This window comes from Ambystoma mexicanum, chromosome 8 (assembly GCF_040938575.1).
Source record: "Ambystoma mexicanum isolate Mex_15411 chromosome 8, UKY_AmexF1_1, whole genome shotgun sequence".
Classification (NCBI taxonomy): Eukaryota; Metazoa; Chordata; class Amphibia; order Caudata; family Ambystomatidae; genus Ambystoma; species Ambystoma mexicanum.
The window spans coordinates 1,571,464,094-1,571,478,578 of NC_090929.1; the positions used below are offsets into that span (position 1 = coordinate 1,571,464,094).

The 14,485-nt window shown below is 48.0% G+C and overlaps 1 protein-coding gene across 2 annotated transcripts in view; it reads left to right on the top strand.

Annotated features, from left to right (window-relative positions):
• PDCD4 (programmed cell death 4) overlaps nt 1-14,485 on the top strand; it is a 525,005-nt gene that overhangs the window by 135,304 nt on the left and 375,216 nt on the right. For both annotated transcript variants that reach the window (XM_069611774.1, XM_069611775.1), the window contains exon 4: nt 2,694-2,788. In XM_069611774.1, coding sequence (XP_069467875.1) covers nt 2,694-2,788 — 95 coding nt within the window. The remainder of the gene's footprint in view (nt 1-2,693; nt 2,789-14,485) is intronic.

Below are 14,485 nucleotides of genomic sequence, written 5' to 3' on the forward strand. Positions count from 1 at the left end.
ATTGCTGGTGGCAGTGGTTTCGTTGTAACTACCATGGTATGCATTTACCGCGGACTGCGTTCGCAGCTGCAGTAAAGCACCCAAAGGTGCCATTTCTGTCAAAATGGCCCTGGTCGTCTTTTTTTTCACCATTTCTTTGTGGAAAGGTCCTACTTGAGATTTACATGAGGTTTGGTCCCATTGTCCGTTTTGCCTTTGGCAGGATTCACGAGTGAAGCCCACCTCTGGCTCCAGGGTGTCTGGGGGTAGGCAGGAATTGAGGGAGGTGCCCGAAACTCCCTGTGCTTAGTCTCCTGGGAGACCCAAATACACTCTGGGATGATTGGCTGGCTGACTGTCCGGCAAGGACAGCCACCCTGCTGGGTGATTGACAGCTGGACTTGAATGCATGGGAGGGAACTGAATAAAAGGCAAATCTTTTGGCTTGGAAGGCAGAGTCGACCACTGGACGAAGGAACCGAAGAACTTGTAGAGCACGCCTGCTGCAACTCCTGGACCGTTGGTTTGCGCGGTGAAGCCCTGCTGCAGTGCTGAAATGCCAAGTTCGCATCGACATAGAAGCACCTGCAAGGACGACTTCTCCCCTGAGTTGGTGGGACCAATCAACTCCAAAGTAAGCCACCTGGACATCCATCTCTGAGCTGGTTGAATTTCCAGAGTTGCTGCTGGAAACCGTATAGCCAGGGAGAGGAACACCAGATTGTGTGCATTGCTTTTAAGCTGGCCTAGAGCTCCAGGAAGATCCTCCGGTCTCCCAGGAAGCAGGACTGACCGGACCTGAGCCCCCTCACCTGAGTGCGGGACCCCAGAAGCAAGGAAAATCCATCTCGACAGCCAGGAACCATGGTGTTGCTATTTGCGGTAGACGTGAGGAGATGAAACACTGAAAAGTGAAGTTTGCTGGTTGCGAGTTTTGACCATCCCAGTGCATTGCAGGAGTTCCCCCGACGTCCTCCCTCTTGTCCCCGTGACTGAGGCCCAGGAACAGCGAGATCTGCAGAGCTGCACAGGAACAGGAGTCCTCTATTGCATCTTTTCTTCATTTTAAATCTACTGTACAAAGTCTGAGATAACTTACCTGTTACTATAGCGTTGCGTGCATCTTCTACTACTCGCGTTTGATCAGCTTGTGGCCCTACATTGGATTCTTCCTTTCCTCAAAGACTTTGAAAAACATTGTGCAAAGGCTTTCTACTTGCCTACAAAGGTGCTTCAGCTTATATAGACTTTTGCCTATTGACTTTGGCTTAGCCTCTTCCACTGAGACTCTTATTGGGGAGGATGTGAAAGTATTTGTCTGCTTACGAATATTTCTGGTCTCTTGTATGATCTAAATAACCTTATCCTTTGACTTATTACTATATGATCCTGAATACAACAGTGATATGTCCTCAGCACTCTTGCAATTGAAGTCACCTGAGGGTGTTAGGCAGTGTCTGTGGGCCATCCCAAAAGTATCTACTGAATTAGAGATATTAAGAGTGTGTATTTGAGAGTTTCTATTATATTGCTCCCTTCTGAAGAAGGCTTATTCTAACTGACTGATAAATTAATAATTGTTTATTCAAGAAACCTTGAGTCTAAGTTTATTTGAATACTTGGAACTGTAAATCTCTAACTCCTCTACAGCTCACATTGACCCCTCTTGAGATAAGCCTGGCTGCTCAACACGCTACCAAAACTGTGTAGTCAAGCTTATACCAAAGGTTGGGTTTACTATACCTGTAGTCTGTTTGTAGTGTTCCCAGTGGGTACTGCATACAAACTTTGCCTAACAGTGCCCCTTTCCGGAAACCCACACTCCTTTTGATTTGTTGCTTTCCCATTTTCATCTTGTTTTCGTTAGGCCTACTTTTTATAGTGTGAATCTGCTTTACCCTCCAAACTGTTAAACTATTGCAAACATGCTAGCTTACAATGTTTGATATCGAAGATTTGAGTTATTGATCATGGCAGATTTATTTATTTTTTTTTATCCACAAAGTGTGCCTAATGGGATAAAGTCCTTGTTGGGGCTATGTCTGATGGCCTATGGTTAGTATTGTACGCCAGGGCCTTTACAATTGTTGTCAATCTGTTTTATGGAGTCGAGCTGCTTCACAGATTGCGGTATGCTCCCCTTACTTTATCAAAGATGTTCCTGAATGTTAATCGCCTGTGCTGGAGGTGGCGTGGGAAGCTTTTATTCTTTTTGGCATGTTTGGTGGGTATGGAAATAAAACTGATATATTGGAATGGGATTTGTTGGAGTTGTAAGGTCCGAGGTTGGATGGGCGATGTGGTATATTGTCTTAAAAGAAAAGGCGGGGAGGGTGCGTTTTGAAGGGCTGTTTAAGGTTTTTTGCTAAAAACCTAATAAACAATTGCTGGGGGTGGCAGCAGTAATCTTTCCATTAACTAGTTCTAGAAAATACAGATGACCCATCTGATCGAATTTGGTAATGGCTTATTCTTCCTTGATGTTTGTCAATTTGGGTTTTGATGCAGATTTCTGTATTTTATGCCCCAGATTAGTGCGGATGAAATGCTTGTCACAAATTCTTGTTCCGATTGTCAATAAAATATTTATGACCCACATGGTTTTAAACTAGGGTGGCTTGAATATGTATATGTATATGTTCATGTTTTAGTTTAGTAGTCTGCAATAATTGCAAAGCAGATGTGACCTGTCCTGTGAATATTTTTTTCTTCAGGTGGTGCTGGAGGCAAAGGTGTGTGGGGTACTCCTGGACAAGTGTATGATTTGGACGAAGTTGACATCAAAGACCCGAATTATGACGAGGACCAGGTAGGAAAAGATTAATTGAAATCACCCCCCCTCCCCCCTTCAGTTATGGGCTACATTGAGAATCTTAACATTTGGAATGAAGTTTGCAATTGATTGAGGGTGCACTGCGATTTGTCATGGGACTTTCCTAAATAAAATGGCTACTGAGTAGATGAGGATTTAAAGCCTACCTATACAGTTTTCCCAGCCCATTTCCCTCTAGTGATAACCCAGTGTATTGATGGGTCCCGAGCATCCCTGCCAAACTGCCCCTTATCTGTGGTACCTATGTGAACCTTCCTGTTTAAGATGCCTGTCATTGGCTCTGATGTTTATGGGTGATTTGATGCCTTTCTTTGCAGATTACTGGAGCGTGAGAACTGGCTCCAACCTTCTTTTTATAGATTAATTGTCCTAGCCCAGATGGACGGATGTTGTACTAGTTCATTTTAGGTTGTGCTAGACTGACAAATGTGTAGACACCCCAAATCACAAGTTAAATCCCAAGTTAATAATCGTTTAATTGCAACTAATGTACGGCTTTGAGAGTAAAATGATACTACTTATGCTGCAAGTAAAGATCTACTTACACTTAATACTCACTGCAAGCTGGAGCGGGGAAGGGACACGATGAAAGGAGGGAAGAAGTAAATCTGAAAGGGGGAGAAAAAACGAGGCCGAGAAAAGAAGTGATTCATGAGCCATCCTGTAAGCTAATTTTAGAAAAGCTCAAAAGTGACTTGCTCATAAAAGTACAGAGTGACCTACTCCATTCTGTTAACTACATTCCGATGGATCTATAAGCTGTTAAAAAAGAATACTGTGGATTCCCACTGGTGCTCTCTTTTCAGAAATGCATGGGGTTCCCAGTTTTCCTTGGTTGCTTGGACATCCTAGGCCCAAATCTGTAGGTTATCTCCCTAAACCCTTTTGTGGTTACCAGTGGGTTAGCCTTTTCCCTTTGCGGCTAGATTGGTGAACCCACACATGCGAGGTACCGTTTTCGTTGGGACACCTGTGGGAACGTGGGAAGGTATGACATCTGTTGGCGGCGTGTTTCGGTGGGTGAGCAGAGTGAAATGTCTGGAAATTGTGTGTGTTTTTATTTATTTTTTTTTTACCTCCAAATTTGGACTTTGCCGGGGGTTCTGGGTAGTAGATTCTGGGCCGATTTGCACAAGTCAAACCTCTGTGCATTCCCACGGGTGTCCTCTTTTGGGAAATGCATGGGGTTCCCGGTTTTCCTTGCTGGCTTCGACACCATAGGCCCAAATCTGTAGGTTGCCCAAATGAACAAAATGTGCTGTGGCGAAAGGCTTGGGGTTACCTGCAGGTTACCCTTTTCCACCACCGGTAGGTGCACCCACACATGTGAGGTACCGTTTTATTACCAGAACCCCCGGCAAAGACCCACATGGGAGAAGGGTGCCCAAGGCCAGGGATATTCCTGCCGACTTTTCTGGAGCCCTGGCTGCACCGCGTTACAGCTTCTCCCCACCAGGGAGTCTCGGGAGTGTGCCAATACCTCCCCGAAGGAAAAAGCTGTAATGCAGCCCAGCCGCAACTCCAGGACGGTTGGAGGTAATGTCCCTGGCCTTGGACATCCATGTATCATGTAGGTGTACCGTCCCCTAAGCACAGCAGCAGCTCCAGGGAGCCCCAGCAGGATCCCCATCCCTCCCTGGAGGTGACATCTGTAACGTAGCACAGCCGAGCCTGGGCTTGCAGACAGACAACACACATGGGAGGGATCCGCTCCCAGGGAAACGCCAATGTTATGCTGGCATGGGGGGCAATTTGTGGCCTGGCCTTGCAATTTTGTCCCAGCCCACCAACATATCTGCCCAGATGGCCCATTCCCACCCACACCACCAACAATCCAGCACCAGTCTCACCACCCCACTGACAGTGGGCCCTAACCATAGAATAATAAAAAACAGTACTTGCATAACGTTGCAGCTGCTCACGTAGAAAAAGCTGTAAACAAAACAATAAACATGTGTTACCTACGGTTACACCAGCAAAATGGAGCCCTCCTGGGGGCATATAAGGGGGGGGGGGCTGTCCTGCCCTCCTCCATGGGCTCAGGCGTCTCTTCCTAGGAGCTGATATCTGGTCCTAGGGAGGGCTGCATTCCATGGAACCCACTCCATTGCGGGTGGGGAGGTCAATGCCCCATCCCATTAGAAAATTCCCTGACCCTCTGGGGTGCCCTACAGCCCCCCCTAAAAAGCGTTACACCATTTTCACTTTTTTCCTTTGATAACCCAAATCCCCTTGGTGCAGAGAGGCACATGATGTGCCAATCTGGCCCCGGGGTGCCCAAACCTTACTGCCCTACCCACTGGGTGACCTGGCCCAACATTTTTGGGGGGCCCTCACCCTAAATGGGTGGTGGGGGGCACCTCATGCAGGCCTCCCTGGGCCTCCTACAAACAGCTGCGTGAGGTACACCCCCCCGCCCTTCATTTGGGGTGGGGGGAGAGGGCCCCCAAAAATGGTGGGACAGGCCCCCCAGTGGTTTGGGCACCCCGGCACCAGATTGGCACACCAATGTGCCCCTCTGCGCCAAGGCAAGTTTTGTAAACAAAGAAAAAAATGGAAAATGATACACTACACTTTAGGGCGGGCTGAGGAGCACCCTAAACCGCCAGGTAACTTTCTAATGTAATGGGGGGGTGACCCTCTACCCCCACACCAAATGCAGGGGGGGCACCCCTTGCAGCCCTCCCTGGGGACAGATGCCCCTTCCTAGGAGCAGATATCTGCCCCCAGGGAGGGCTGCAAGGGGTGCCCTTATTTCCCCTTGGGGGAGGGTCACCCCCCTCTTTCTGTAAAGTATATCCCTGGTGGCTAGTGCCCCCCCACTCCCACCCTAAATACCCTTTAGTTTATTTTTTTTTATTTTTCCCCCTCATGTACTCCTGCCTCCTCTGCCCCCAGGGAGGGCTACAAGGGATGGCCCCCATTTCCACTTGGTGTGGGAGGGGGGTGGCCACCACCATTTCAGGGGGCAAAAAACTCCCAGGCACCCCCACCCCCATCCCCGTTGCTTTCCATTTTTTATTTTTTATCTTTTGCCCCCTTCCCTGGCGGCAGATGAACAGCCCTCTGCCCCCAGGGTTGTACACATATGTGCTCCCTGCTTTGGGAGCTGGGGGGGGGGGGGGCGAGGGCTGCTTACTGTAAGGAGCCCCCCCCCCCCGCATTCAAAGACATCCCTGGTGTCTAGTGGGCATTGCTGCCCGCGCATCGAGCGCCCTGCGCCCGATCCGCGGGCAGCAATGCTGTCACAAAAGGTGTCATTGGAAAGGGGAGAATCTCCCCTTTCCAACGACGCCTCCCTCGATCTCCGGCTTGAAATACAGCCGGAGATCGAGGGGGAGAAAGGTGAACACTCACCTTTTTTATTTTCACTGCAGCAGCCCGAAATAGCTGCTGCACGGAAAATTACTTTCATGTCTGCATGCTTTACGCACACCGACGTGAAACTGAAGGTAATCCAGCCCCCTGGCAGTGAGGGGGGACCTCCCCCTCACATAGCCCGGGGGTTGGATTACTATTTTGAGCGATCCCTGCTTTGTAGGGATTGCTCAAAATAGTAATCCAGCCCCCTGGCAGTGAGGGGGGACCTCCCCCTCACATAGCCCGGGGGTTGGATTACTATTTTGAGCGATCCCTGCTTTGCAGGGATCGCTCAAAACAAGGTGCCAAAAAGGACGAGCGATCTCGTCATTGGCACTTAAGGGGTTAAACAAAAATGTCTTTGAAACCTCTGACCAATAAGCTCCGTTCTTCTAACAGGCAAAAGGGAAATTGTCTTCTCACTTAATAGTCAGCTAATAGTTAACTTGAATCTGTTAAACGCATGCACCTGTTAACTGTATTAATGGTCTTCTTTCCATTTCTTGTTTGTTTTCTGCAACTATCATTGGTCACTTTAACCAAACCTGCAAAACGTTGTTTACTGGTGTCATTAACAATAGTGCTCGGTGATCGCGTATGAATGTCAGCACGCTACTTCACAACCCTAAGTTCTAAACAATACTGCTTGCGCTTGCTCTCTAGCTCACGTTCACACACGAGACTCTGCGTTGCTGCGGGACTTGTTTCACTTTGAACACTTTCTTTACTATGTTTGTTCAAGAGTGTACATTTTCTGATGGCTTCTCCTTAATGTTTGTAATGGATTACAGTTGAATAACGCGCTGCGCTAGCAGCGCTACAGTTTCTTTCAGAGATCACGGAACTGATGGTCTTAACGCGCTATGCTTCTGAGAACTCGGCGTATTATCTACAGGAAAAAATATATACAGTCTCTAAAATGAGTTCTTTGACTTGGCCATTCACCAGATACTTTCTTAGGTACTTATTCCTCAGCTCATACAGTCTTGATGTTTTGTTTAAATCTCTGTAACTTAAAAAGGAAACGCTCCCACCTATGATCTTCCAAGGAACTACTCCCTCTGCAACTGCTGTCTTCTTACTTCTTGATTGTGTTTTCTGAACTCTGTAAAGGAACTTAAAAAACACACTAGCAGTCCGAGTTACTATGTATGAAAGGCAGTTTAGAATCTTGCCAACCAGCCAAGTACCCAGGACATTATCCTCCCCACCAATCAGCAAAGGCCTACATACCATTGTCTTCCCAACCAATCATAAACTGCCATCACACCTCCATCTTGACTTGGAAACCCTACAATGTTTATACTTCAGGAAGCAGCAGCCTCCTATCCTATGGACCACTACAGGCCTACTCGAACTACCAGCCCACCTACTCCAGCCAACCCTGACAGTACCCCATCCACAAAGCCCTGTCCCATGGCCTGGCTTGGTAGGGAACCTTCTATGGAATTTTCTTACCAACCAAGGTGCATGCACATCTGCCTGATCCTCCAAGATCTTCCTTCTGGTCCGTAACCTTCCCGATCAATAAGATACTGAAGATTTCCTCTAACCAACCTGGTATCTAGAATCTCCTTAACCACATTCTTCCTCATTCTCCTCTGTGATAACAGCAGATGGCGGTCTTCCCAATTGAGTTCCCAACACATAAGGTTTAACCAGACTAACATGAAATGTAGGATGACATTTGATACGGAGAGGTAACCTTAACCTGACAGATTCTGGATTAATTACTCCTCCTATTTCAAATGGACCAATAAATCTTCGATTCAATTTTGTTCTTCCTTTCAAATTCAGATTCGTAGTGAGACAACCAAACCTTTTGCCCCACCAGAGACTGCGGTTCACTCTGATGCTTTCGATCTGCAAAGGACTTCAACCTTAATTTACTCTTCTCAATGGCCACCATAACCTTTGCGAGACCGTCCCTTATACTAGTCGACCTGTGCTCTACCTCTGGATAGGAATATTCTGATGGTACGATTTCCTTCAAAAACGGGGGATGGAAACCATAATTACTGAAGAAAGGAGAATAACCAGTAGAGTCTTTAACTGAATTGTTTTAGCTAAACCCTGCCAGCCATAGTAGATCTAACCAACTTCGCTTCTCCTGCCAGTAAGCTCTAATATATTTTCCTAGCTCCTGGTTAAGCCGCTCTGTCTGCCCATTCGTTTGTGGATGATAACCTGAGGAGAGCTTTACTTCAATTTCCAACTCCTTACAGAAAGCCTGCCAAAACCTAGAGCTGAATTGGGATCCCTTATCGGACACAATTTGCGAAGGCAACCCATTGTCATGACCAGTACCTCCGAGAGCCGATGCAACCCTGCCCTCGTGACTTTGGGGCTTAAATGACACCCGGTCCAGATTAAAAACCGGAGGGATCAAGGAAGGCCCACCTGGTCCCTGTCCTGGCGCCTTTGGCACCAGGCTCATAGTATGAAGCCAGTTCAACAACTAACACTGGCTGTCTGCAGGCCTGAACATTCTTCTGGAATGGGTGTCACAAGTATGGGCGTGGCCAGCAGAGCGTGCTCCAAGATCTTGGGTGTGGCCCGGCCTGGCTATATAAACCCCGCCCAGGCCTTGTCGGATGCTTCGCGTTGAACTGCCCATGGCAGCAGAACGCTCTATGCTGACATCTGGAAGCAATACATAATTCTGCGAGCACGTGAGGATTCCAGCTTACCTGACGCTTACCTGGGGATCTTCGGCATCTACAGTGGTCCGCGACCACCTTCCATCCGCACAACAGCTGATTCAGCCTCCGGCACCTCTCCGACCCGCTCACTCTTCTGCATAGCCACGGCATCTATGGAGAAAGAAGAGCAAAGCAAACCAGGTTAGTTCAGAAGAAAAAAAGCTTGCAAGCACAGTTCTCTCTCGCGACCACAGCTAACACACCCTCCACAGCATCCAGCGCTTCATGTGGCAGCATCATCTGTGCTTCTGGTGTTCACAAATTATCTGACATCCGGAATCTGTTGGTAGAAGAGACATAGGAATTGGAGAACATTGGCAAGGGAACAGTGAATAACGAACAGTGGTTCTATTGCATACTTAAACAAAGAAACACTCCCCTTTCAGCACCGGATCAGTAGAGCAACTCGAACCAAGTGCCCTCGTAACGGATCAGTGGAGTAACGCGATCCATAAGAACATTGCACCGGAATCAGTGCAGCAACTTGATTCAGAGGAGCAACATTACACCCCTGCCAATATGAGCAGGAAGGAGAGCACATCATTATGATCTCCAAGGAGCTGACTCCAGGCCAGTTTAAGCAGAGACAAGGGGACCTGAGCAAACCAGCTAAGGAGTGGAGCTCAACCATGCTGGAAAATGGACCACTTGACCCCGCTCGCATTCAACGCCCCCGCAGAGACAAGGTGAGCGTAACACCCATGCAGTCGCACCACTTCTTGCAGAAAACTCTTTGCTAGATTCTTTGCTGAGGCCTCACCTTTCATTGGAATGAAATGTCCAGCCTTGGTCAACAAATCCGCCACCACTAATACTATGGTACAACCTTGATCCTTAGGAAGATCTACTATATAATCCATAGAAATCGTAAACCAAGGACTGGGAGGCACTGGTAAAGGGTTGAGTAACCCGGACGGTTTCCCTCCTCTTAACTTGGACTGAGCACAGAGTTCACAGGTTTTCACATCTTCAATATCCTGTATTTCCTTTCCACTATTTCTACAGTCTTATGAATTCCAGGATGACCTACTAAACCTGATTCATGACATTTTTGCAAGATCTCCATCTCCATCTCTCTACTAGGAAGATGTATCTTAAAATTGAAACATGAAAATCCATCTATCAAATGTCTTCCTGGGTTTTCTGTAAGTCAAGACTGAAGCTACTCCTTTGGCAACTCCTTTTGAATCTTCTTAAGGAACAATTCTTCCTCCTTTGTGGCACTCAGAATAAATTGATCTTCTGCAATCACCGGCTCAGGAAGAACCTTGCTTTCGGTCTCTTCTGAAGAGCCTTGTCGAGATATATAGCGTCAGCTTTACCATTCAAACGTCCTGGTTTGAAGGTTATTACAAAATCATAGTCGGAAGAATAACGACCATCTAAGCTGCCGAGGCGATAATGTTCTGGCTGATTTCAAGAACAAGAGATTTCTATGGTTGGTTAACTGTTACTGTGAATCTTGCTCCCAACAGGTAATGTCTCCATTCCTGAAAAGCCTTTTTAATAGCTAGGAGTTCTCAGTCAGTAATCATATAATTCATCTCTGCTGGAAGCAATTTTTTGGATAAATAGGCCACTGGATGTAATTGCCCAGTCTTTGGATGTCTTTGGGAAAGTACAGCTCCAATTGCCGAGGTGGAAGCATCTGCCTCCACAAAAAAATGGTTGCAGAGGATCTGGATGTAATAATATAGGTCCTGAAGTAAAACCTTCGTTCAATCTTTGAAAAGCTTGTTCTGCCTCTTCCGACCACTCAAATCTTATCTCCTTTTTTAAAAGTTTGGTAATAGGGGAAACAGTCTGTGAAAAATCTCCTGTAAAAATTAGCAAAGCCACAAACGCTTTGAATATCCTTCACACAGGCTGATGACGGCCACTCCTGAACTGCCTTAATCTTCGTGCCCATTTCTAAACCCTTGGGAGAGAAGATAAACCCCAGAAACTCCACTTACTTGGTGTGAAACTGACTCTTTTCCATCTTTGCAAACAATTTATTTTCTCTTAATCGCGGTAAAACCTTCCTAACCTGTTCCTCATGCTGCTGTAGATCTTTAGAAAAAATGAGAATGTCATCAATGTACACCACTAAAAAAAAGTCCAGAAAATCCTGTAAAACCTAATTTATAAAAAAATTGGAAGGCTGCCGGGGCGTTGCACAACCCAAACGGCATAACTTGATATTCAAACAGACCGAATTTAGTTTCCAATGCCGCCTTCCACTCATCACCCTGACGCACTCTCACCAAATGGTAGGCTCCACGAAGATCTAATTTCGTGAACACTGAAGCTCCCTGAATTTGATCCAACATCAGAGATTAGAGGCAAGGGGTATCTATTCTTGATTGTTATTTTATTTAATTCCCTATAATCCATGCATGTCCGTGAAGTGCCTTCCTTTTTTGGCACAAGAAAATAAGGGAGAGGCCGCTGGAGACTGGGAATGCCTGATCACACCCTTGGCCAAATTCTCTTGAATATAGTCCCTCTGGATGTTTTGATCTCCTCAGACCTTCCCCTTTGTCCCTCTCACCACTCCTCTCTTCTGGAGTGATCACTTTCTCCTTCCCCCCCCCCCCCATCTCACCCTGTCATGATCTCTGCTTCCAAAAGGTCAGGGTTTTCCCAACTCCCTTGGAAGCAGATCCATAACCCAGGTTCTGAGTGCCAAATAGTCCCAATTGGGACCTTTTGGACCCAGTCCTGGTGCCAGTGGCACCAGGCTCATAAATATGCCCAGTCCCAGCGCTGGAAGCGCCGGGCTCATAATGCTTGGGTGGACTTACCTGCAGCAGACCATGCTGCTTACTTGCCTGCCAGTTGAGCCTCTGATCCCCTTCTGTTTGGAACTACTTTTCCTGTTGGGTGGGGCTGGAGCCACTCCCTAGATTCAGAACACTGGAACTCTTCTGGAAAGCAGGAACTCTTTTCTTACCTAGGCGTGGCTGTGGAAGGAGACACCGAAGCACTACAGGAGGCTATTTAAACCACACCCGGTGGATGAATCTTGCTTTGCGTTATTCTGCAACCTCTGCAGCAGAACGCTCATCGTGTCTTCTGCATCCGGTCCTGGGCCTAAGGAAAAAGGCTTACCATCCTGAATCCAGTCTTCAGCAACACCTATAAAGACAAGAAAGAACAGGTTAGCATTCCGGCATCTGAAAGGCAAAGGCTTACCATCCTGAATCCAGTCTTCAGCAACACCTATAAAGACAAGAAAGAACAGGTTAGCATTCCGGCATCTGAAAGGCAAAGGCTTACCTACTCTTCGTGCGCTCCGGTGGTCTTCACACTGCATTCCGGCATCTGAAAGGCAAAGGCTTACCTACTCTTCGTGCGCTCCGGAGGTCTTCACACTGCATTCCGGCATCTGAAAGACAAAAGCTTACCAACTCTTTGCACGCTCCGGAGGCCTTCGGCGCTGCATCCCGCATCTGAAAGACAAAACAAGGTGCGTTTAAAGACATTGGGGAACTTTAATACTCACGTGCCATTACTCCTTTCCACATCTAATCCAGTGGGTATTCCGGCACCCTGCAGCCGCTCCGAACTCGTACCTGCAAAATAAAAAGACAGTTAGAGCGCATCGTGAAGCAGGCAACAAGCGCTTACTTACGTGCTTCCAGGCGCTTCTATTCATCACACGGGCTCCATCTTCAACTCACTTCAGCCCGTCATCCGCCATCGCCGGAACCCTGCAAAACAAGAGACATCATTACTAAAGACTTTAAAGACATTTGAATGACTCGAAACTTACCGTTCGTGCAGTAAACGACGGACAGCAGTCCTCTGAAGTCAAGAGGCCTGCGCTACCTATCCAGTGAAGAAACTGGTTACAGCACCCTGCCCCGAGGCAGATGGAGAGCTCGGCATTCACTTACCTAAGGTGAGAGCGTTAACCTTTGGGGGTCTACAGGAGAGGAGAAGAGGAAAGAGATAGGGACACCCCAATAACCCCAGTTCATTAACCCCATATTTTCTATCTGCAGACATCTTACTCTACACGTCAGGCATACAGTGCACAGAGGTCCAGCCCAAGAGCCAACCGGGTGCTACACATCACCTTTGGAGATACGGTAGTCGGCCAGTCAAGACCGGCGCCTCTGCGAGAATCAGGTGAGCGTTACACACCCTCTCTAACCCCCCCCAAGCCAAGCCACCTCCATCACTGCCACCCACCTTCTCGGTCATCCGACCCATGAAGCGCGTGTCAATCAAGGCTTTTGCTGCCACTTTCTCACCTTTATCCCCCCTTGGCTGACTCTCACCCTGACACAGCCCTTGCCATGCTCCACTCTGCTTTATCAGATACTGATATTCTTGCCCCTGTCATGAGAATCTGCATGAAGCACAAAGCCAAGTGCAACTCCTGGTATGACTCAGATCTAGTCACCCTTAAACGCAAGTGCAGGGCGGCGGAGAGGAAATGGAGCGCTTCATGTACATCCTCTGACAAACTGGCCTGCCGCCTGCTCCAAAGGCAATACCGGCTCTCTGCCTGCACCAAGAAGAGCCCATATCCAAGCCTGCATCTCTGCGGCATCTAACAACTCAGCTGATCTGTTTAAAATCTGCAAGGAACTGGCCAATCCTGATGCAGTCTCTGTCTCTCCTGTCCCTTCCAAGGCCCTCTGCACGGTACTGGCGTCTCACTTCATCTCTAAAACTCAGGACAACCTGTCCTCACTCGCCTCCTCTCCCCTCCCTCCCTCTACTCCCTGCTCTTCCTCTGGCCCTTCTGCAGCCACCTCTCCTCCCTTCTTCTCTGCCTTTCCCCTGTTCTTCGCTGACAAGGTTTCTAGACCAGTCAGATCTATGAAAGTCTCATCAAAACAGGTTCTCCCCTGTCCTCCAAAACCATCAAGGACCCCATCGACTCCCTGGCTCCTGACCTGGCCGACTTCTGCAACCACTCCTTCGCCACTGGCGTCTTCCCATCCCACCTGAAGCACTCCCTTGTGAACCCTATTCTTAAGAAACCCTCTGCTGAACCCTCCTGTCTGGCTAACTATCGCCCAATCTCCATCACTCTCTTCCTGGGCAAACTCCTAGAAAAGCTGGCCATCTCCCAGCTCAATTCCCACACTGATTCTGTTGGTTGCCTTCATGACCATGAGTCTGGCTTCAGAGCTGCCAGAAGCATGGCAACTGCTCTCCTGAACAACTGTGAAGACCTGCTCTCCAACCTTGATTCTAACACCCCCTGTGTCCTCATCTTGCTTGCTCTCTTCCGCCTTTGACATGGTCAACCATGCCATCCTGCTCAAATGTCTCTGTATAACATGGGTACCACCGGTTGGGCCCTGACATGGCTGACTTCTTTCCTCTCTGACTGACCCTTAGAGGTCCAACTTGGGTCCTTCTTCTCCGCTATCTTTTTCTACCTGTGGGGTCCCCCAGCGGTCTAACCTCTCTCCCTGTCTGTTCAACCAATACCTGGCATGTCTTGCCCAGCACATTGCCGCTCTCTGCCCCAACTTTTAGTGCTATGCGGATGACACTCATCTCATTTTCAGGCTATCCTTGGCCACCTCATCTCCGTCCCTTATCACTGACTGTCTGCTATCCACAAGTGGTGTGCCGCCAATGACCTCTGCCTTAATGCCAGTAA